At 41.8% G+C, this 17271-nt stretch overlaps 1 protein-coding gene across 1 annotated transcript in view; it reads left to right on the top strand.

Annotated features, from left to right (window-relative positions):
* The window catches only part of ITPR2 (inositol 1,4,5-trisphosphate receptor type 2), a 347129-nt gene that overhangs the window by 64274 nt on the left and 265584 nt on the right, over window positions 1-17271 (top strand). The window contains exons 10-11 of the mRNA XM_033163298.1: window positions 13251-13295; window positions 16431-16585. Of these exons, the coding sequence (XP_033019189.1) occupies window positions 13251-13295; window positions 16431-16585 (200 nt within the window). The remainder of the gene's footprint in view (window positions 1-13250; window positions 13296-16430; window positions 16586-17271) is intronic.

The following is a 17271-nucleotide window of genomic DNA, read 5'->3' as shown; positions in this document are numbered from 1 at the left end:
GCCTTAGTCTAAAGTTGATCAGTTTGCCCTGAAACCAGCTTGTGCTTCTGAAAAGGACATATTCTCGCTCCATCCAATCCTCAAGTTTATTACATAAGTGGGCAGCATAGAGTTTACTAATAATGCTTAGGAGACTAATTGGTTTGTAATTAGCAGGATCCAATCTGCTCCCTTTCTTGTACATTGGGATGATGATTGCTAGTCCCCAGTCCTCTGGGATGGTAGCCAATTGATCTATGCTGGTAAACAGGGCAGCAAGCACTGGGGCCCACCATTTAGCATTGGCCTTGAGGAGCTCAGGGGAGATATTGTCTGCGCCAGGAGCTTTGCCAGGTATAAGAGATTGAATAAGCCTGCAGACTTCTTCAGCCCCGGCATCACTTAGAGGTAGGGACTGAGCCTGTAGATGTTGATTAGTTGTGTATAGGGATTGGCTGCAATGTGTGCTTGGTTGCAGCGTGTGTATATTACCCATAACAGTTTTCCCTGGGCCCAAAAGATTGGGAACCCCTAACTAGGCTACCACTATACAGTGGTACCTCAGGTTACGTCCGCTTCAGGTTGTGTTTTTGCAGGTTATGAACCCCGCAAACCTGGAAGTGAATTCTGCGTACTTTTGCGCGGTCTGTGCATACGCAGAACCATTCTGCGCAGTTCGCACATGCGCAGAAGCACGATATCGTGCTTTGTGCATGCGCAAAATGGACGCTTGGGTTACGTTCTTTTTGGGGTGCAAGCAGCACCCCGGAACGGATCGGGTACGTAACCCGAGGTACCACTGTACATTTAAAGCTGTTTTATATCTTGAAAAAGAAAAGCATGCCACTAGGTGGCAGTGCACACTTACTCCTTACATAAAGCAGTGGAGGTGAGTGTCTGAAGCAGATATGGTAGCAGAAGCATTTTCAGTGCTGAAATTTGATTTCTAGAGATTACCTCAAAGTGACATCTTAGGCCCCATATGCACTATACATTTAAAACAGTATCATACAACTTTAAATAGACATCTTCCCCAAAGAATCCTGGGAACTGTAGGGCACTCCCTTCACAGTGCTACATTTCCCAGAGTTCCCTGGGAGGAGAGATTGACTGCATAACCACTATGAGAATTGTACCTCTCTGAGGGAGAATGGGAGATAAAGAATTTCATAGAATCATAGAGTTGAAAGAGACCCCAAGGGCCATCCAGTCCAACCCCCTGCCAAGCAGGAAACACCATCAAAGCATTCCTGACAGATGGCTGTCAAGCCTCCGCTTAAAGACCTCCAAAGAAGGAAACTCCGCCACACTCCTTGGTAGCAAATTCCACTGTCCAACAGCTCTCACTGTCAGGAAGTTCTTCCTAATGTTTAGGTGGAATCTTCTTTCTTGTAGTTTGAATCCATTGCCCCGTGTCCGCTTCTCTGGAGCAGCAGAAAACAACCTTTCTCTCTCCTCTATATGACATCCTTTTATATATTTGAACTTGGCTATCATATCACCCCTTAACCTTCTCTTCTCCAGGCTAAACATACCCAGCTCCCTAAGCCGTTCCTCATAAGGCATTGTTTCCAGGCCTTTGACCATTTTGGTTGCCCTCCTCTGGACACGTTCCAGCTTGTCAGTATCCTTCTTGAACTGTGGTGCCCAGAACTGGACACAGTATTCCAGGTGAGGTCTGACCAGAGCAGAATACAGTGGTACTATTACTTCCCTTGATCTAGATGCTATACTCCTATTGATGCAGCCCAGAATTGCATTGGCTTTTTTAGCTGCTGCATCACATTGTTGACTCATGTCAAGTTTATGGTCTACCAAGACTCCTAGATCCTTTTCACATTTACTGCTCTCAAGCCAGGTGTCACCCATCCTGTATTTGTGCCTTTCATTTTTTTTTGCCCAAGTGTAGTACTTTACATTTCTCCCTGTTAAAATTCATCTTGTTTGCTTTGGCCCAGTTCTCTAATCTGTTTAGGTCATTTTGAAGTGTGATCCTGTCCTCTGGGGTATTAGCCACCCCTCCTAATTTGGTGTCATCTGCAAACTTGATCAGGATGCCCTCAAGCCCATCATCCAAGTCATTGATAAAGATGTTGAATAAGACTGGGCCCAAGACAAAACCCTGTGGCACCCCACTAGTCACTTCTCTCCAGGATGAAGAGGAGCTGTTAATGAGCACCCTTTGGGTTCGGTCAGTCAGCCAGTTACAAATCCACTGAATGGTAGCATTGTCTAGCCCGCATTTTACCAGCTTCTTTACAAGAATATCAAGGGGCACCTTGTCAAAGGCCTTGCTGAAATCAAGATAGGCTACATCCACAGCGTTCCCTTCATCTACCTGGCTTGTAATTCTGTCAAAAAATGAGATCAGATTGGTCTGAGATGACTTATTTTTCAGAAACCCATGCTGACTTTTAGTGATCAAAGCGTTCCTTTCTAGGTGCTCACAGACCGTTTGCTTAATGATCTGCTCTAGAATCTTTCCTGGTATTGATGTCAGGCTGACTGGGCGGTAATTGTTTGGGTCTTCTCTTTCCCCCTTTTTTAAAATAGAGACAATATTTGCCCTCCTCCAGTCTGCTGGCACTTTGCCTGTTCTCCAGGAATTCTCAAAGATTACTGCCAGTGGTTCTGAAATCACCTCTGCCAGTTCTTTTAGTACTCTTGGATGTAGTTCATCTGGCCCTGGAGACTTGAATACATCTAAACTAGCCAAGTATTCCTGTACTACCTCCTTACTTATTCTGGGCTGTGTTTCCCCTGCTGAATCATCTGCTCCATATTCTTCAGGTTGGGCATTGTTTTCTTTTTTGGAGAAGACTGAGGCAAAGAAGGCATTGAGGAGTTCTGCCCTTTCTCTGTCTCCTGTTCGCATTTCACCATCTTCTCCTCTAAGTGACCCCACTGTTTCCTTGTTCTTCCTTTTGCTACGGACATACCCATAAAAGCCATTTTTATTGCTTTTAACCTCTCTAGCAAGCCTGAGTTCATTCTGTGCTTTAGCTTTTCTGACTTTGTCTCTACACGTGCTGGCTATTTGTTTGAATTCCTCTCTGGTGGTTTCCCCCCTTTTCCATTTTTTGTACATATCCCTTTTAAATCTTAAATGAGTTAAAAGTTCTTTAGATAGCCACCCTGGCTTCTTTAGGCACCTTCCATGTTTTCGTCTCATTGGTACTGCTTGAAGTTGTGCTTTTAACACCTCCCTTTTAACAATCTCCCATCCATCATGAACTCCCTTCCCTTTTAGTATTACTGACCATGGGATCACACCCAGCATTTCCCTAAATTTTCTGAAGTCAGCTTTCTTAAAGTCTAGAATTAGAGTCTTAGTATGCTTGGTTGCTCCTTTCCACTGTATAATAAACTCCAGAAGAGCATGATCGCTCCCACCTAATGATCCTGCCACTTCTACACAATTTCATTGTGTTGGATCAGAAAATTGATATGCTTACCAACAGGACTGGCCCAGGACATCTTGGGGCAGAACAGTGAACAGTGCTGTCTCCAAACAAGGTGCCTAGGGTGATTGAGATATGTTGGCCTCTGAGGTAGGAAATTTCACAAATACCACTGCATGGGAGTAAAAATTCAAGAACAACAAATTATAAGAAGTAAAAAAAAGTTGTCTTTTCACATCACCCCAAATCAAGCTGTTTTCATAACACGCTAGAGCAACATAGGGCAGCTTTAGGCTTTTGTTGGTCTGCCCTTTCCTCTTAATTAAAATTCCTGTTGTCCAGTGATATTTGTTTTCAAACCAAGAATACAAACTTTTACTCCCTGAACAGTTAAGGCATAACTAATACATGCTAAGTAATGCTGAGAACACATTCTTGCTTATGGATATATGAAGTGACTTTCTCTTTCAGACCAAGGCCCATCTAGTTAAAGGGAAGGCAGGAAATTTCCTTATACAGTGGTACCTCGGGTTACATACGCTTCAGGTTACAGACTCCGCTAACCCAGAAATAACGCTTCAGGTTAAGAACTTTGCTTCAGGATAAGAACAGAAATCGTGCTCTGGCAGCGCAGTGGCAGCAGGAGGTCCCATTAGCTAAAGTGCTGCTTCAGGTTAAGAACAGTTTCAGGTTAAGAACGGACCTCCGGAATGAATTAAGTACGTAACCAGAGATACCACTGTATTGTGCAAGAAGATCCTAGCTCATCAGAGGCTCTCCAGCGTTTCAGGCAGGGTACATTCTCACTCTTACCTGCAGAGGTCAAGGATTGAACCTGGGGCCTTCTGCATGCAGAGCAGATATCCTGATCACTAAATTATGACCCTACAAGCATATCTGGCAAGAATCCAAGGGAGGCACTAGGTGGTCCACTGGAAATTGGCCAGTGGTCCATCAGTATACTACCATTGACTACAATTTTGGCCACAGTCACAAAAGAAAATAGGGGGAAGATACAGCACAGGTGTGTTTAAAAGCAGGGGGTATTTCCCTATCTTAAATGATCCACACAGATCAGCTGAGGAGGGGATGGCTGCGTATCCTGTAGCCGTGTGTGTGTGTGTGTGGTGCGAACAAAAGTGGGGGAGGTAGCCACATCCCACCATAGTCATGTGCCCCTTGGAGAGTTGTCTAATGGTTAATGTGGCCCCCAAATCGAGAGAAGTTAACCACCCCTGCACGGTATCCAAAGCACTTTGTATAAAATGCATTCGCAGTGAGATGTGGAAATACTGGAGTTAGCTGGCCCACTTATCGAACATTGCTGGAAGAAAAATAAAATAAAATACAATTAAAAACATTTGAACAAATAAAAAACCAAGTAAGGGACTGGCTTCATTACTATCAACTCTTCGAGAGATTTAAATCTGATATTAAAATAGGTTTTGAAAGAGAACCATCAAAGTTTGAATCAGAAATATTAAATTCAAAAGTTAAAACTCTCTCGAAGGCTTATCGTCTCCTATTAGATTGGACCGTAATGGAGGAGGAGGTAAAATCTGTGATGACCCGTTGGGCCCAAGATGTAGGGCAATATATATTGATGCCAAGGTGGGAAAGACTTTGGAAAGAGAATTGGAACTTCACCACCTGTAATGCGATTAGAGAAAATTTACTAAAAATGTTTTACAGGTGGTATATCACCCCATATAAACTCTTTAAGATGTTTAAGAACGTGCAAAACACCCACACAGTCATGAGGGATTTTGGTTGTTTTATCTCACTTGTGAAAGCATTCAGTGGCATGAAAGAAAATAGAAAGAATGACGGATAACATCAGAAAGGAGGTGGATGACATCGAGACTATGGAAGGTGATAGACTTAAGAAGCTGATCAAAATCCTAATTGTCTGAAGCAATAAAAAAATTAACAGTTTGGCAATTTATTTGGATGTATTTGGACTAATTGGACTATATGGACTAATTGATATTTATAAATATATGATGTGATTTTTATGATTGGAAAATCTAATAAAAATGATTTGGCAAAAAAAGAATGTGCAAAAAACACCTGTTGGAGATGTGAAGAAGTTGGAGATCTACACCATATTTGGTGGAAATGTAAGAAAATTGAATCTTATTTGAATGATATCCACCTAGAATTGGAAGTAATTTTGGCAGCTAAATTCTCTAAAACACCAGAAGCTTATTTATTAGTGGTTACAACTCCAGACATACCAAATAAAATGAAGAAATATTTCTTATATACCTATGCTGCAGCGAGAATCTTGGTGGCATCTTATTGGAAGACTGATAAAATACCCATTTTAAAAAATGGCTTTTTAAAACTATAGATTACCGTATATACTCGAGTATAAGTCGACCCAAATATAAGCCGAGGCACCTAATTTCCCTACAAAAATGTGGGAAAGCTTATTGACTCAAGTATAAGCCGGTTCACCTTTGCCACTGTGGTAGAGGAGGAACGAGCAGCCCAAAGCAGCCCTTTGGGCTGCTCCTTCCTCTTCCTCCTTTGCTGCCCATCACAGGGTTTCGAACCGCCATTCTTCTGATCAGCAAGCCCTAGGGCTCTGTGGTTTAACCCACAGCGCAATGTTCCCTTGTGTTATACAGAGAAGGCTGGGATCCTGTCCTGCTTAAGCAGGAGCCAGAGAAAGTGAGCACCTGTGGGGTTTTAATACTTCCTTAACTGATAGGCTTTCTGCCTTCTGGGGTCTAAAGTTTGCATTTATGTGAGCAGTTCAGGAATGGAACAAGCTGCTTGGGGAGAGTAAAGAACCACCGTTCTTGTACACTTCTTAAGGAATGGTTGACTTGAGTATAAGCCGAGGGCAGCTTTTAAAGCACAAAAAGTGTGCTGAAAAACTAGGCTTATACTCAAGTATATAGGGTATGTTTAGTTGGCTTTTCTACCAGAAAAAAGAAAAGAAAATCCGAGAGGTAAATCTGTTGAAGAGTGGAACAGTTTTTTATGTTACCTAAAAAAGGAGGTGCGACCTCAACATGATTCACGCATTGGATTAACTCTTGTAGAACAACTTTGAAATAACAGCTTTAAGATAAATTTGTGAGACTAAAGATATTATATGACTAGCTTTACAATTAGTGTTTTTTGAATCAATGGAGAGTTGGACAAGCGAAGTCAATGTTCAAATATAATCAAGTTCTTCGTTATGTGAGCATTGAAACTGTTAAAATGAATTGGATTTATGTGTAATCTGTATTTTCTTTCTGATGTTACTGCAATGTAGTTGAACTTAAGCTTACCTGAAGAAGTGTGCGATTGAGGCGAAGAATCTTTTTTTGTATTATTATTTCTACTTTTTTCCTTTTCCTTTTTTTGTTGTGTACTAAAAACAAATAAAAATTTAAAAAATAAAATAAAAAAAAATGCTGTAAAGCTTACAGCAATCCTTTAGAGAGGCTAGTATTCTTTTTATTTTAAAATTAATTTTCAAAGTTTCAAAAAGAAAAAAAATATTTTCACATGCACACACACTTGTCTACATTAAACCATAGTCCATATCAGTACCTTTATGGGGTTCCTTGAACCCCTGGACTTCCCTCCATGCTTCCCTTGGCTTCCAAAATTTATCTTCCTTTTTTAACTTCATCTAATTGCATTTATCCAAATTATTATGCTTCATTTTTATCCTTTGTTATTTTAAATTGCAAGTGCTATGTCAATCCTGCTAACACTTTTACAGTGTTCATTAATATATTCTATAATGTTATGCCATTCTGTATTAAATTTGTTATCCTCTTGGTGCCTGATCTTCCCAGTCAGCCTTGCCATCTCCGCATAGTCCATCATCTTCATTAGCCATTTTTCTTTTGATGGGGCTTTCTTCTTTCCATCCCTGGGCAAATAGTATTCTTGTCACTGTCGTTGCATACATACAGTGGAGTAGCAAGGTCCACTTGCTACCCGGTGTGAAGGTACCCAGTGTGAAAAAATTCTTGTCACACCATATGTGTGTGTGTGTGTGTGTGTGTGTGTGTGTGTGTGTGTGTGCCTGCAAAAATGGTTTGACGTTATTTCATATTTTTGGGGGGAGCCAGAGCTGAGCTTTCTTGGGAGAGCCAAAGTTCTTGAGCTATTGTGTACCTTGCGACGAGTTTGCCTGCCACCCAACAGCTGAGGGTGAGCCAGCGGATGGACTGTTTCTGCAGCGGGAAGCCTGCGTGCACCAAAGCCACAGTGTCTCTCACAGATGTTGAGTGCTGCAAACCATTTTGTCACCCCTCTCAGGGCGGACCACACCCACCTTCCTATGCCCCTGCATACATAAACAGTACTTTATTATCATTCGGTAATTCTCCTATTTTTTTTAAAGTATTTTTTATTAAAGATTTTCTTGATTTACAAAGGTATATACAATGTCTCTCTCGTATTTTTTCCATGTAACATTTTTACAAATCAATTTTGTTTGTTGAGACATTGGGAAGAAAAGGGGGAAAGAGGTGGGCAGGATGGGGAGATGGGTGGGGTCGGGTGATGATGTTTCTATTTTACTTAATATATGTAGGGTTTGGTGTCAGCGTTGCTTGTGCAGGTTCTCTGTTGTTCACTTGTGCTCCTTTGGTGGTGAGAGAGGTCGGGGTTGGCGTAGGGTGTGATTGTTCATTTGTGGTTGGCTGTGGTGGTCTTTGGTTTTCTGTGTGAGTGGGGTGGGTGGGTGTTTTTGATCAGGTTAGCCATATTGATTTGTATGCTGTTGGTAGATTTTTGTCATTGTCTTCTTGGGCTGTGTGTGTGATAAAGGGGAGCCATACCAGGGTGAAAGTTATTCTCCAATTATACCTAATAGAAAGGCCTCTGGGGTTTTTTTTAATAAAAAGTTATTTTCAACATTTTTTTCAGTTCATTATAAATCATTTCCCAGATGGCCTTAGCTATTTTACAGGTTCACCACATACGATGAAATGTACCCTCTTTAACTTTACACTTCTAACATATGTTCTTACACATTTTTGCTAATCTTGTAGGAGTCAAATACCATCTATACATCATTTTCATGGAATTCTCTTTTAACATACAACAGGCTGTAAATTTTAAATCCTCATTCCATAACTTCTCCCATGAAGCAAATTGTATATTATATCCCACATCTTTTGCCCAGTGTATAATTACAGATTTTATTTCCTCATCTTTTGTTTCCCATTCCAGCAACAATTTATACATTTTTGATGGAACTTTTTCATTATTTTCCAACAATTCTTTCTGCAATCTCAAATATTCTTTACCAAAACCAACTCCTTTATCCAACCTAAAAATGTCATTTAGTTGATGATATTGGCGCCAGTCAGTTAACAGATGTCTTATGTCTTCAAACTTTTTTACTTTCAATTGATTTTCCTTCTCAGTTAACAACTCTCTATATGTTGCCCATTCTTTTCCCATATTTATTTTTTTAACTGACAACACTTCTTATGGTTACAGGTAGGTAGCCGTGTTGGTCTGCCGTAGTCGAAACAAAATAAAAAAATTCCTTCCAGTAGCACCTTAGAGACCAACTAAGTTTGTTAATGGTATGAGTTTTCATGTGCATGCACACTTCTTAGCCACCATGGGGTTTTATTCTCTAATAAATTCTTATGTTTTTCCCAAACAGCATAAATTGATTTTCTAATAATATGGTTTAGAAATCCCCTGTGAACTTCAGGTATATCAAACAGGAAATATACAAAATATTATCTTTGTTCAGCAAGAGCTCCTGTAGAAATCAGAGCGAAGATTAAAATGTCCTCTCACCTCCCATCTTTACTGGGAGACAGGATTCTCTTCTGTCCTTGCACACTGTAACTTATTCTTCCAGTCTTTTCAGTTCTCTACTTCAGTGTTTTTCAACCTTTTTTGGGCAAAGGCACACTTGTTTCATGAAAAAAATCACGAGGCACACCACCATTAGAAAATGTTAAAAAAATTAACTCTGTGCCTATATTGACTATATATAAAGTAATTTTTCAATTTTTCCCACGGCACACCAGGCAACATCTCGCGGCACACTAGTGTGCCGCGGAACAGTGGTTGAAAAACACTGCTCTACTTTATCCAATGTTTACTACAAAAATTAGCTGGATATTTACCAATTACAAAGTCCTTTTAATGTTATCATTACTTGTAAATTGTCCCCATGCAGGGTAGCTTACACCAGGAAGGGGTGGACCTCCTTAATTTCCCCCCTTCACAGTGCCCAATTATTCTACTTCCCAATTAAGTCCAATTAAAGTTGTTTTATGCAATACGGCCTTTAAATTATATGGAAAAGGTTACCACATCCAGGCCGGAGTTCAAGGCTTCTCATCAGGGGGTTGATGGAGTTTTTCTTCACTTCACGTCTAAATCCTGTCCCCTCCCCCCCCATGCCTTTTGGCTCGGGGTGGGGGGGGGGAGACAGGATAGTGTGCTTCTGGTGCTGCCAAAAACTTCTGCACTCGAAATTTCCTTTTGAGCTTCTTTTGGTGTGCACAGCGCCCTTGTGCTCTCCCCTAAACCCCTCTTGATGATCGAGACTTCCCTGCTGGTTAAGGCTCTTCACTCCGCCGCCATTTGCGATTCCCCCAGAAGTCCCAGGGAGGCTAGTATTCTTGTCTCCTTATTGTGGGGGGTGGTTGAATTTTAGTGGCTTGCCACTTCGTGAGCTCAGGGCAGAGGTAAGATTTACTTTCTTGCACCACAGCTCACAGTTTCTGCATCAGCTCTCGGAGACTTGGGCAAACAGAATCTCCTTTGCAGTCCTTTGAAAGGCTACAAAGTGGGCTGAGAGGAAGTTGCTGGGTGACAGAGGGAGAGGGGCTGCAGGAGTCAGCCCATAATCCCAGACCCAATTCCCCATGTCTTAACCATGATAAAGAGAGAGAACATTGTCAGAGTTTCTTTCTCCCTTCTAAGTTAAGCAGATGTTTGCTCTCTTAAGGCCTTGTGGGTAAATTCATTTTTCACAAAGTGCATAAATTCATTTTTTTCCTCTACCATTAAACTCTGCTGGGGGAGGTGGAGAGGAACTTATGTGACTGAATGCTCCTCCATTCAAGGTACAAAAATGAAAGTCCATATTCATGTGAGCAACTGTCTGCAGTCTGAAGTATTACAGCCCACAACCAGGGTTGCTACCACGTTTGCTGTTTATCAGAACTAGAAGTTGGTATTTTCAGGCTGGCATGTTAAGTAACTGTTCTTAACCCTATAATATGTGTAAGATGAAGGTAATCAAACACAACTCTGTATGCAATGAAAGTATAATGTGTGCTGAATGTCACAATACAATTCATATTATGACTGAAAATCTTTCTGCTTTTTGCCCCAAGTTTGTGCTCCATGACACCTTTGGTAAAGGCTGTTCTCCAGTTGGAGTGCTTGCAGGCCAGTGTTCCCAGTTATCAGTGCTTATACTACATTTTAAAAGATTTGCCTTGAGAGCATCTTTAAACCTCTTTTGTCGTCCACCGGTATTTCGATTTCCATTCTTGAGTTGGGAATAGAGTAGTTGCTTTGGCAGACAATAGGCATGCAAACTACATGGCATGGCCAGCCCAACAAAGTTGATATTGAATAATCATTGCTTCAACATTGGTGATCTTTGCTTCTTTCAGTACACTGGCATTAGTTTGCCTGTCTTCCCGAGTGATATCTTATATGACAGATTCTAAACTGCTGTTCAACTAGAGTCCCCTTGGTGACGTCGACCTTGCAACAATGTAGCAATGCAACAAAATAACAATGGCATAGGCTCTCCCACAAAGTCACTTTCGTTTTCTTTGTGTGTGTCCCCCCCCCCACAGTTTCAGGTGGAATTCAATCTTTTCCCTCTCCAACAGGCAAAATAAGAATAAAAGTAAGGCGATTTCCCAAAATTTTGTAATCCAAGGGAATCTCTTGTAGGCTTCAGCCACTTGCTGGCTTAATCCACAGGCACCACGATCATGCAAAGGAAAATGGAAGAAGTTTACCGCCCCCCCATAAAACACTCTGTCAGAAAGGAAGGACAGAAGTGAAGAAGGAAGAAAACATGCCCCTAAATGCTTGTCTACGATAAAATCCACAAAGGGTGAGTTCTGGAAGAGCGTAAACAGAAGCTCCTGATGTTAATGGGAGGGGGTTTAACCCCCCCCCCCCCGGTTTCTAAAGCAAATTTTTATAAACAATATTCTGGACAGTCTGAAGTCAAACAAAAATAATCCACTTCACCCAAACACCAAACTTCACGAATTGTAGCCAGCAGAGTTTTCTTAAACTAAAATGAGGGAGTGTGACAAAACAAAGTTCTAGCCGCTGACATGCAGTTCTTTGTCCAAGACAAAAACAAAATTCCCACCACACTCCAAATAAAAAAAGATACTATTTATAAGATAACTCTCTGCCCCGGCACTTTAAACAAAGTATCGGAGGTCTTTCAATAAACACTCACTCAGCAGATACAGTCTTTCCTCCTTCAGTCCTGCAACGCACCATCATGCACCATCTTCTTCCCACTGCTGGGATGGACTCCTTTTTTTCACCTAATTTGTGTGTGGCAGAAATATGGATGGGCAAGTTAGAAAGTGTTGACCTCTCCCAACGCCACTCCCAATTTCTGAGTGTTGCATCCTGCAAGTTGGGGAGGTAGAATAAAGCCACTCTTCTCTCTAGGTGTCCTGTCTACCAGTCAGCCTTGGGGTCCTCTTGGTGTACATATAGCCAACTGCTCAATATTCTTCCTCTCTGAGGTGATGTTGGGCTTCTCCCTCCTTACTGTTCTTTAAAATTTCAACATTAATGCTGGGGTTCCCTAAGGGAACGTCTCAGCAGTTTGTGGTTGTCATGACAACCATGGCCCTGACTCAGTTAACACTAGGCCTGTCAGGACATGAGGTTTAGAATAAGTCTCAGTGGCTCACTGTGGCCAATTTGTGCCACACTTTGCAGATTGGACTACAGATAAATGTGCCTGAAACATCTGCTTGTCTTGTTGTGATGCATATCTTTCAGTTTGTTTAGCCTGAGAATATGGGCAGGAACTTTGGAGATTTGAGGCCAGCCACATGTAAACTTGACCTTTCCCACTCTTCCTCACTAAAACTTTCAGGAAGTAATTGAGTAGATGTGTACAGGGGGTGATAAATGTGAAATCGCTGCTAAAAAGAACCCTCCTAAGATCCCTCTACCACTTGGACCAGTTTCCATCCTCTTTTGGGGGGGGGGGTGCAGGGTGCTTGAGTGGGTGGTGACCCACCTCTTGGTGGTTTGGATTATACAGATTATCTAGATGCATTTCAATCAGACTTTAGGACTGAAATTGCTTTGGTAGAACTACGGTTGGAACTGGGCAGGAAAACTGCATCCCTCTTCTGTCAGACCTCTTGGTGGCTTTTGATACCATTGACTATCTGCTGGATTGGATCCCTGGATGGCACAGTTCTGTGCTGGTTTTGGTCCTACCTGGTGAACAGGTTCCAGAAATTCTGCTTTCTGCACCAGAACTTTTATTTGGGGTTTCACAGGGTTTTGCCCACCATGGTTTTCAGCATCTTTGTGAAATGACTGGGAGAAGTCATATGTGAGTTTATAGAGTGTGGTGTCATGTGGTGTGACATCTTGTTTTACCTTTCTTTTCCATTTGATTACAGGGAGGCAGTAGAAGAATTGAATTGGCAATAGTCTAGATGTAGCCTAAGAAACTGGGACTTAATTCAGGCAAGACAGGCATGCTGTTGGTCAGGAGGTGGGTTTCTGGTGGGAAAGGAAGGTTGAAACGCCTTAAGTGCATGTGGAACAATAATCATGGCCTTTTGAACATACATAACATATGCAGTTTAAGATCATCCTCTCTTTTTACAAATTTTTATTAAAAGTGCTTTTTTGTTACAGCTTAATCCACATTATCCAGATGGAAGTAATGGGGAAAAGGCTGTGGTAAGTGCAAGTGCCTCTTTAAATAAAATGTGGTGAAATGCTCTCTTACATAATCTGATCTAATTAGAAAGAAAGTGCCTATGACATTTGGGTTGTAGAAACAAATTGTGTACAATATCGATAAGAAATATATTTCTGGTACAGAGTTAGGAGCTTTAAAAGCCTATGTTGATGTGACTTTTGCTTTCTATTTATTCATTTATTTGAAAACCTGGCAACAACCTTTCCTGACAAAAAGTTTTCCAAGCAACTGGCAATAATTATAGGCTCTCCAAAATAAACAGACCAAACAAATTTTACAATGTGTCATGAGTTGGCTTGCACAGGAGGCTTGCGGGTAGAGTAGGTTTGCATCAGCGCAGCATCCTCTGGAATGGCATGTGTGATGGACTGCAGAGCCAGACCAGAGTCTGGTGATGCAGTCCCCATGAAACTCCACCAGGAGCAGCACTTCAGGAGGGAGAGAGTTAGATAGGGCTTTGTTTGAGAAGATGGATAGGAAGTCAGATAGGGAGTAGGTTAAGATTTGACTGAGGGAGAATTGGTTTGGATTTGAGTTCAAATCTGCTCTGAGGAGGATATCTATAGCTAGAGGAAGGAGCCTCATAGCTTAGGTATTAAGACCAGGCTGAGGGTATACAGACAGGAGTTACTTGGGGGGCTGAGCCAGGAGAGGTAGACCTTATTGGTCTAGTCAGTCTAGCCAGGAGGGGAGAGTTCTTCTAGGTACAGAAGACTCCCAAACCAGTAACAAGGGGTGAGATGATCCCTTGGGTCTGTTATACCATTTTGGAATACCTCAGGAGTGGGATTGTAAAGAGAGTGGGTAACTGAGGAAAAGTGCCCATCACTAATAAACCAGGGTATTAATGTTTGAAGGAAGCTGTGTTGTATTAAAAGTATTTAACTGAACAACCTGTGTAATAACTAAGTAACAGAAGTATAACAGCTGATTTTGAGTAAAAACAGATTAAGAGAAGCTGTGACCGTAACACTGTGTTTAAGCTGGAGACATATTATAGTTAGTTAAAGTAAACAAGTTAACCTGAAAGAATGTTTTAACACAGAGACACCAGATTAGCAGATGTTTCTAGAACTCTGGTGGTTGTTAAATTTAATTTAATTTTAAGTTCAGTTAGTACTGCAGCTTAATGGTCTTCATGGAGGGAAATAACATTAGGACTGTAACTATGCTATCAGAGGTGGCTTTTCCAAAGAATGAGCCTATAAAGTCTGGGGCACTCATGCATATGCAGAGAAACTGTGCAGGAGTGTACTGTTGCAGATTTCTGGTGGGGCAGAATAAACTTGAATGTCTCTCTAAGTTTAAAACAAAAGATCAATGCATGCAGAAAAGTAAAATAAAAAAATCCTTCCAGTATCACCTTAGAGACCAACTAAGTTTGTTCTTGGTATGAGCTTTCGTGTGCACGGACACTTCTTCAGATATGCATGCACACGAAAGCTCATACCAAGAACAAACTTAGTTGGTCTCTAAGGTGCTACTGGAAGGATTTTTTTTTTTTTACTATGGCAGACCAACACGGCTACCTACCTGTAACTGTAGAAAAGTAAAATAAAAAATTTAAAAAAATCCTTCCAGTAGCACCTTAGAGACCAACTAAGTTTTGACTATGGCAGACCAACACGGCTACCTACCTGTAACTGTAGAAAAGTAAAATAAAAAATTTAAAAAAATCCTTCCAGTAGCACCTTAGAGACCAACTAAGTTTTGACTATGGCAGACCAACACGGCTACCTACCTGTATAGTAGAAAAGTAGTAAGATGACCCTTGGGGTCTCTTCTAACCCTATGATTCTGTCATTCTAAGCATTGAAAAATACTTGGTTAAAATTCTTCATCCAGACATGCTGTTTTTCTGTATGCAGGTAGCTTTGAGTTTATTTATATATAAAAAAAAAAACTTGGGAGAGCATTTGAGTTTAGAATCCTCCTCCAGGGCATATGTACAGTCCCAAGAAAGGCTATACCACAACACATGATATTCATAGTCACAATACCTAGCTAGGACCTGTGTTCTAATTTGAGCACATTATACATCTCACATGGAAACACCGTTTCTGTGCGCTGCTCTGGTTCGCCAGAAGTGGCTTAGTTATGCTGGCCACATGACCCAGAAGCTGTCTGCGGACAAACGCTGGCTCCCTTGGCCTATAGAGTGAGATGAGCATGCAACCCCAGAGTCGTCTGCGACTGGACTTAATGGTCAGGGGTACCTTTACTTTTACCTTTATACATCTCACATGTCTCCTGCACTATTTTTCCATCTTGAGAATCACAGTAGGGGCTTCCTGGATGAGCTTATGCCACATCTCAACAGCAAAATGTGCATTGTAGGACTGTTATGTACTAGAACAATAGGCAGGTAGGATCCTAGAATGCAACAATCTGATTGGCCTGCAGGAACAGCCCAATCAGACCCCAGGAGGAAGTTAATCAGCCTTTTAGGCCAGTAGGATACTAGGATGCAACAACTGATTGGCCTGCAGCAGCAGCCCAATCAGGCTCCAGGAGGGAAACATAATCAACCAATCAGACGGTACTCATTGTGTAAATAATGTATATAAAGCCTGAGATTTGGGGGGGGGGGAATTCGCTCACTGTTCCTATGAGCTGAAATAAAGAGCATGAAATTACTACTTGACTGAGTATATTTCAAGGACTGATATAAATGGAGCACATATCATGGACAAGCTTTTTTGCCAAGTTGACTGCCCTTGTTGGTGGGGTCAAAAAATAACAGCCTTTCCTGATGCTCGCTGCCTCCTGTCTGTCCTTTGTCTTTGTACTCCTTTAAAACAAGCGCTGTGGTGCTGTATTCCTCTGGCAAACACCCAGCAGCCTTGACGGAACTCACATTGAGTAATAACATGTTCTGTCATAGGGACTTTTTGTTGGCCTCTGACCTATTTGTGTGAAAAGGCAGCTTTGCATTCCACCATCCTTGAGGCAGTTTGGTCCTTCTGTTTTGAATATGAGAAAAGAAGCTAGTAACCCTACAATTTCACTCTAGTAACCCTACCCCCCTTCATCTTGCAAAGAAAAAATATATTATTCTTGCAGAAGTTACAATAAAATGCTGTGTAAACCAAAGTGTCCTTGTTCTTCATCAGCAGAGAGACAGCGAACTTCTCATTTCAAAGAAGAAGCGACAGGCTGGGGAAAAAATTATGTATACGCTGGTGTCTGTGCCACATGGAAATGACATTGCCTCTCTTTTTGAACTGGATGCTACCACCCTTCAGCGAGCTGACTGCCTGGTTCCAAGGTAGTGTTGCATGTGTATATGTGGGCTTGCCAACTGAAAGGTCGGCAGTTCGAATCTGCGTGCTGGGGTGAGCTCCTGTTGCTCTTTCCAGCTTCTGCCAACCTAGCAGTTTGAAAGCAGACCAGTGCAAGTAGGTAAATGGTGTTTCTGTGCACTCTGGCACTCACCACTGTGTCCTGTTGCACCAGAAGTGGTTTAATCCTGCTGGCCACATGACCCAGAAAGCTGTATGTGGACAAACATTGGCTCCCTTGGCCTGAAAAGGGAGATGAGCGCTGCAACCCTATAGTCATCATTGACTGGACTTTACTATATATATGTGTGTGTGTGTACCCAGTGCTTTTTTCTAGGGAAAAAGGTGCCGGAACTCATGATGAAGTGTGGAGGAGGAGAGATACTAATATAATAAAGGGGCATTGCAGCAACCCAAGTTCAGGGGGTTATTTTAAGCTTGGAAGAAAGGTCAGGTAGTGCTTGGGAGAGAGGCAGAGATTGCTTTCCGGTGTCTCCAGTTTCTCTCTCTCTCTCTCTCTCTCTCTCTGAGTGATTATGTGTGTGAAGACTGCAAAGCCGTATGACCCTGCAGAGCAATAGTGCTTCCTAAGGGAGCATGCTAGGCTAGCCTTCCTCCACCTCCTCTCTTTACTTGCCTCTTTGTGATGGAGGTAGCTGGTGCTGGCTAGGAA

This window comes from Lacerta agilis, chromosome 10, assembly GCF_009819535.1.
Source record: "Lacerta agilis isolate rLacAgi1 chromosome 10, rLacAgi1.pri, whole genome shotgun sequence".
Lineage (NCBI taxonomy): Eukaryota > Metazoa > Chordata > Lepidosauria > Squamata > Lacertidae > Lacerta > Lacerta agilis.
The sequence above is the reverse complement of the archived record's forward strand: the minus strand, read 5'-3'. Positions and strand labels throughout refer to the sequence as shown.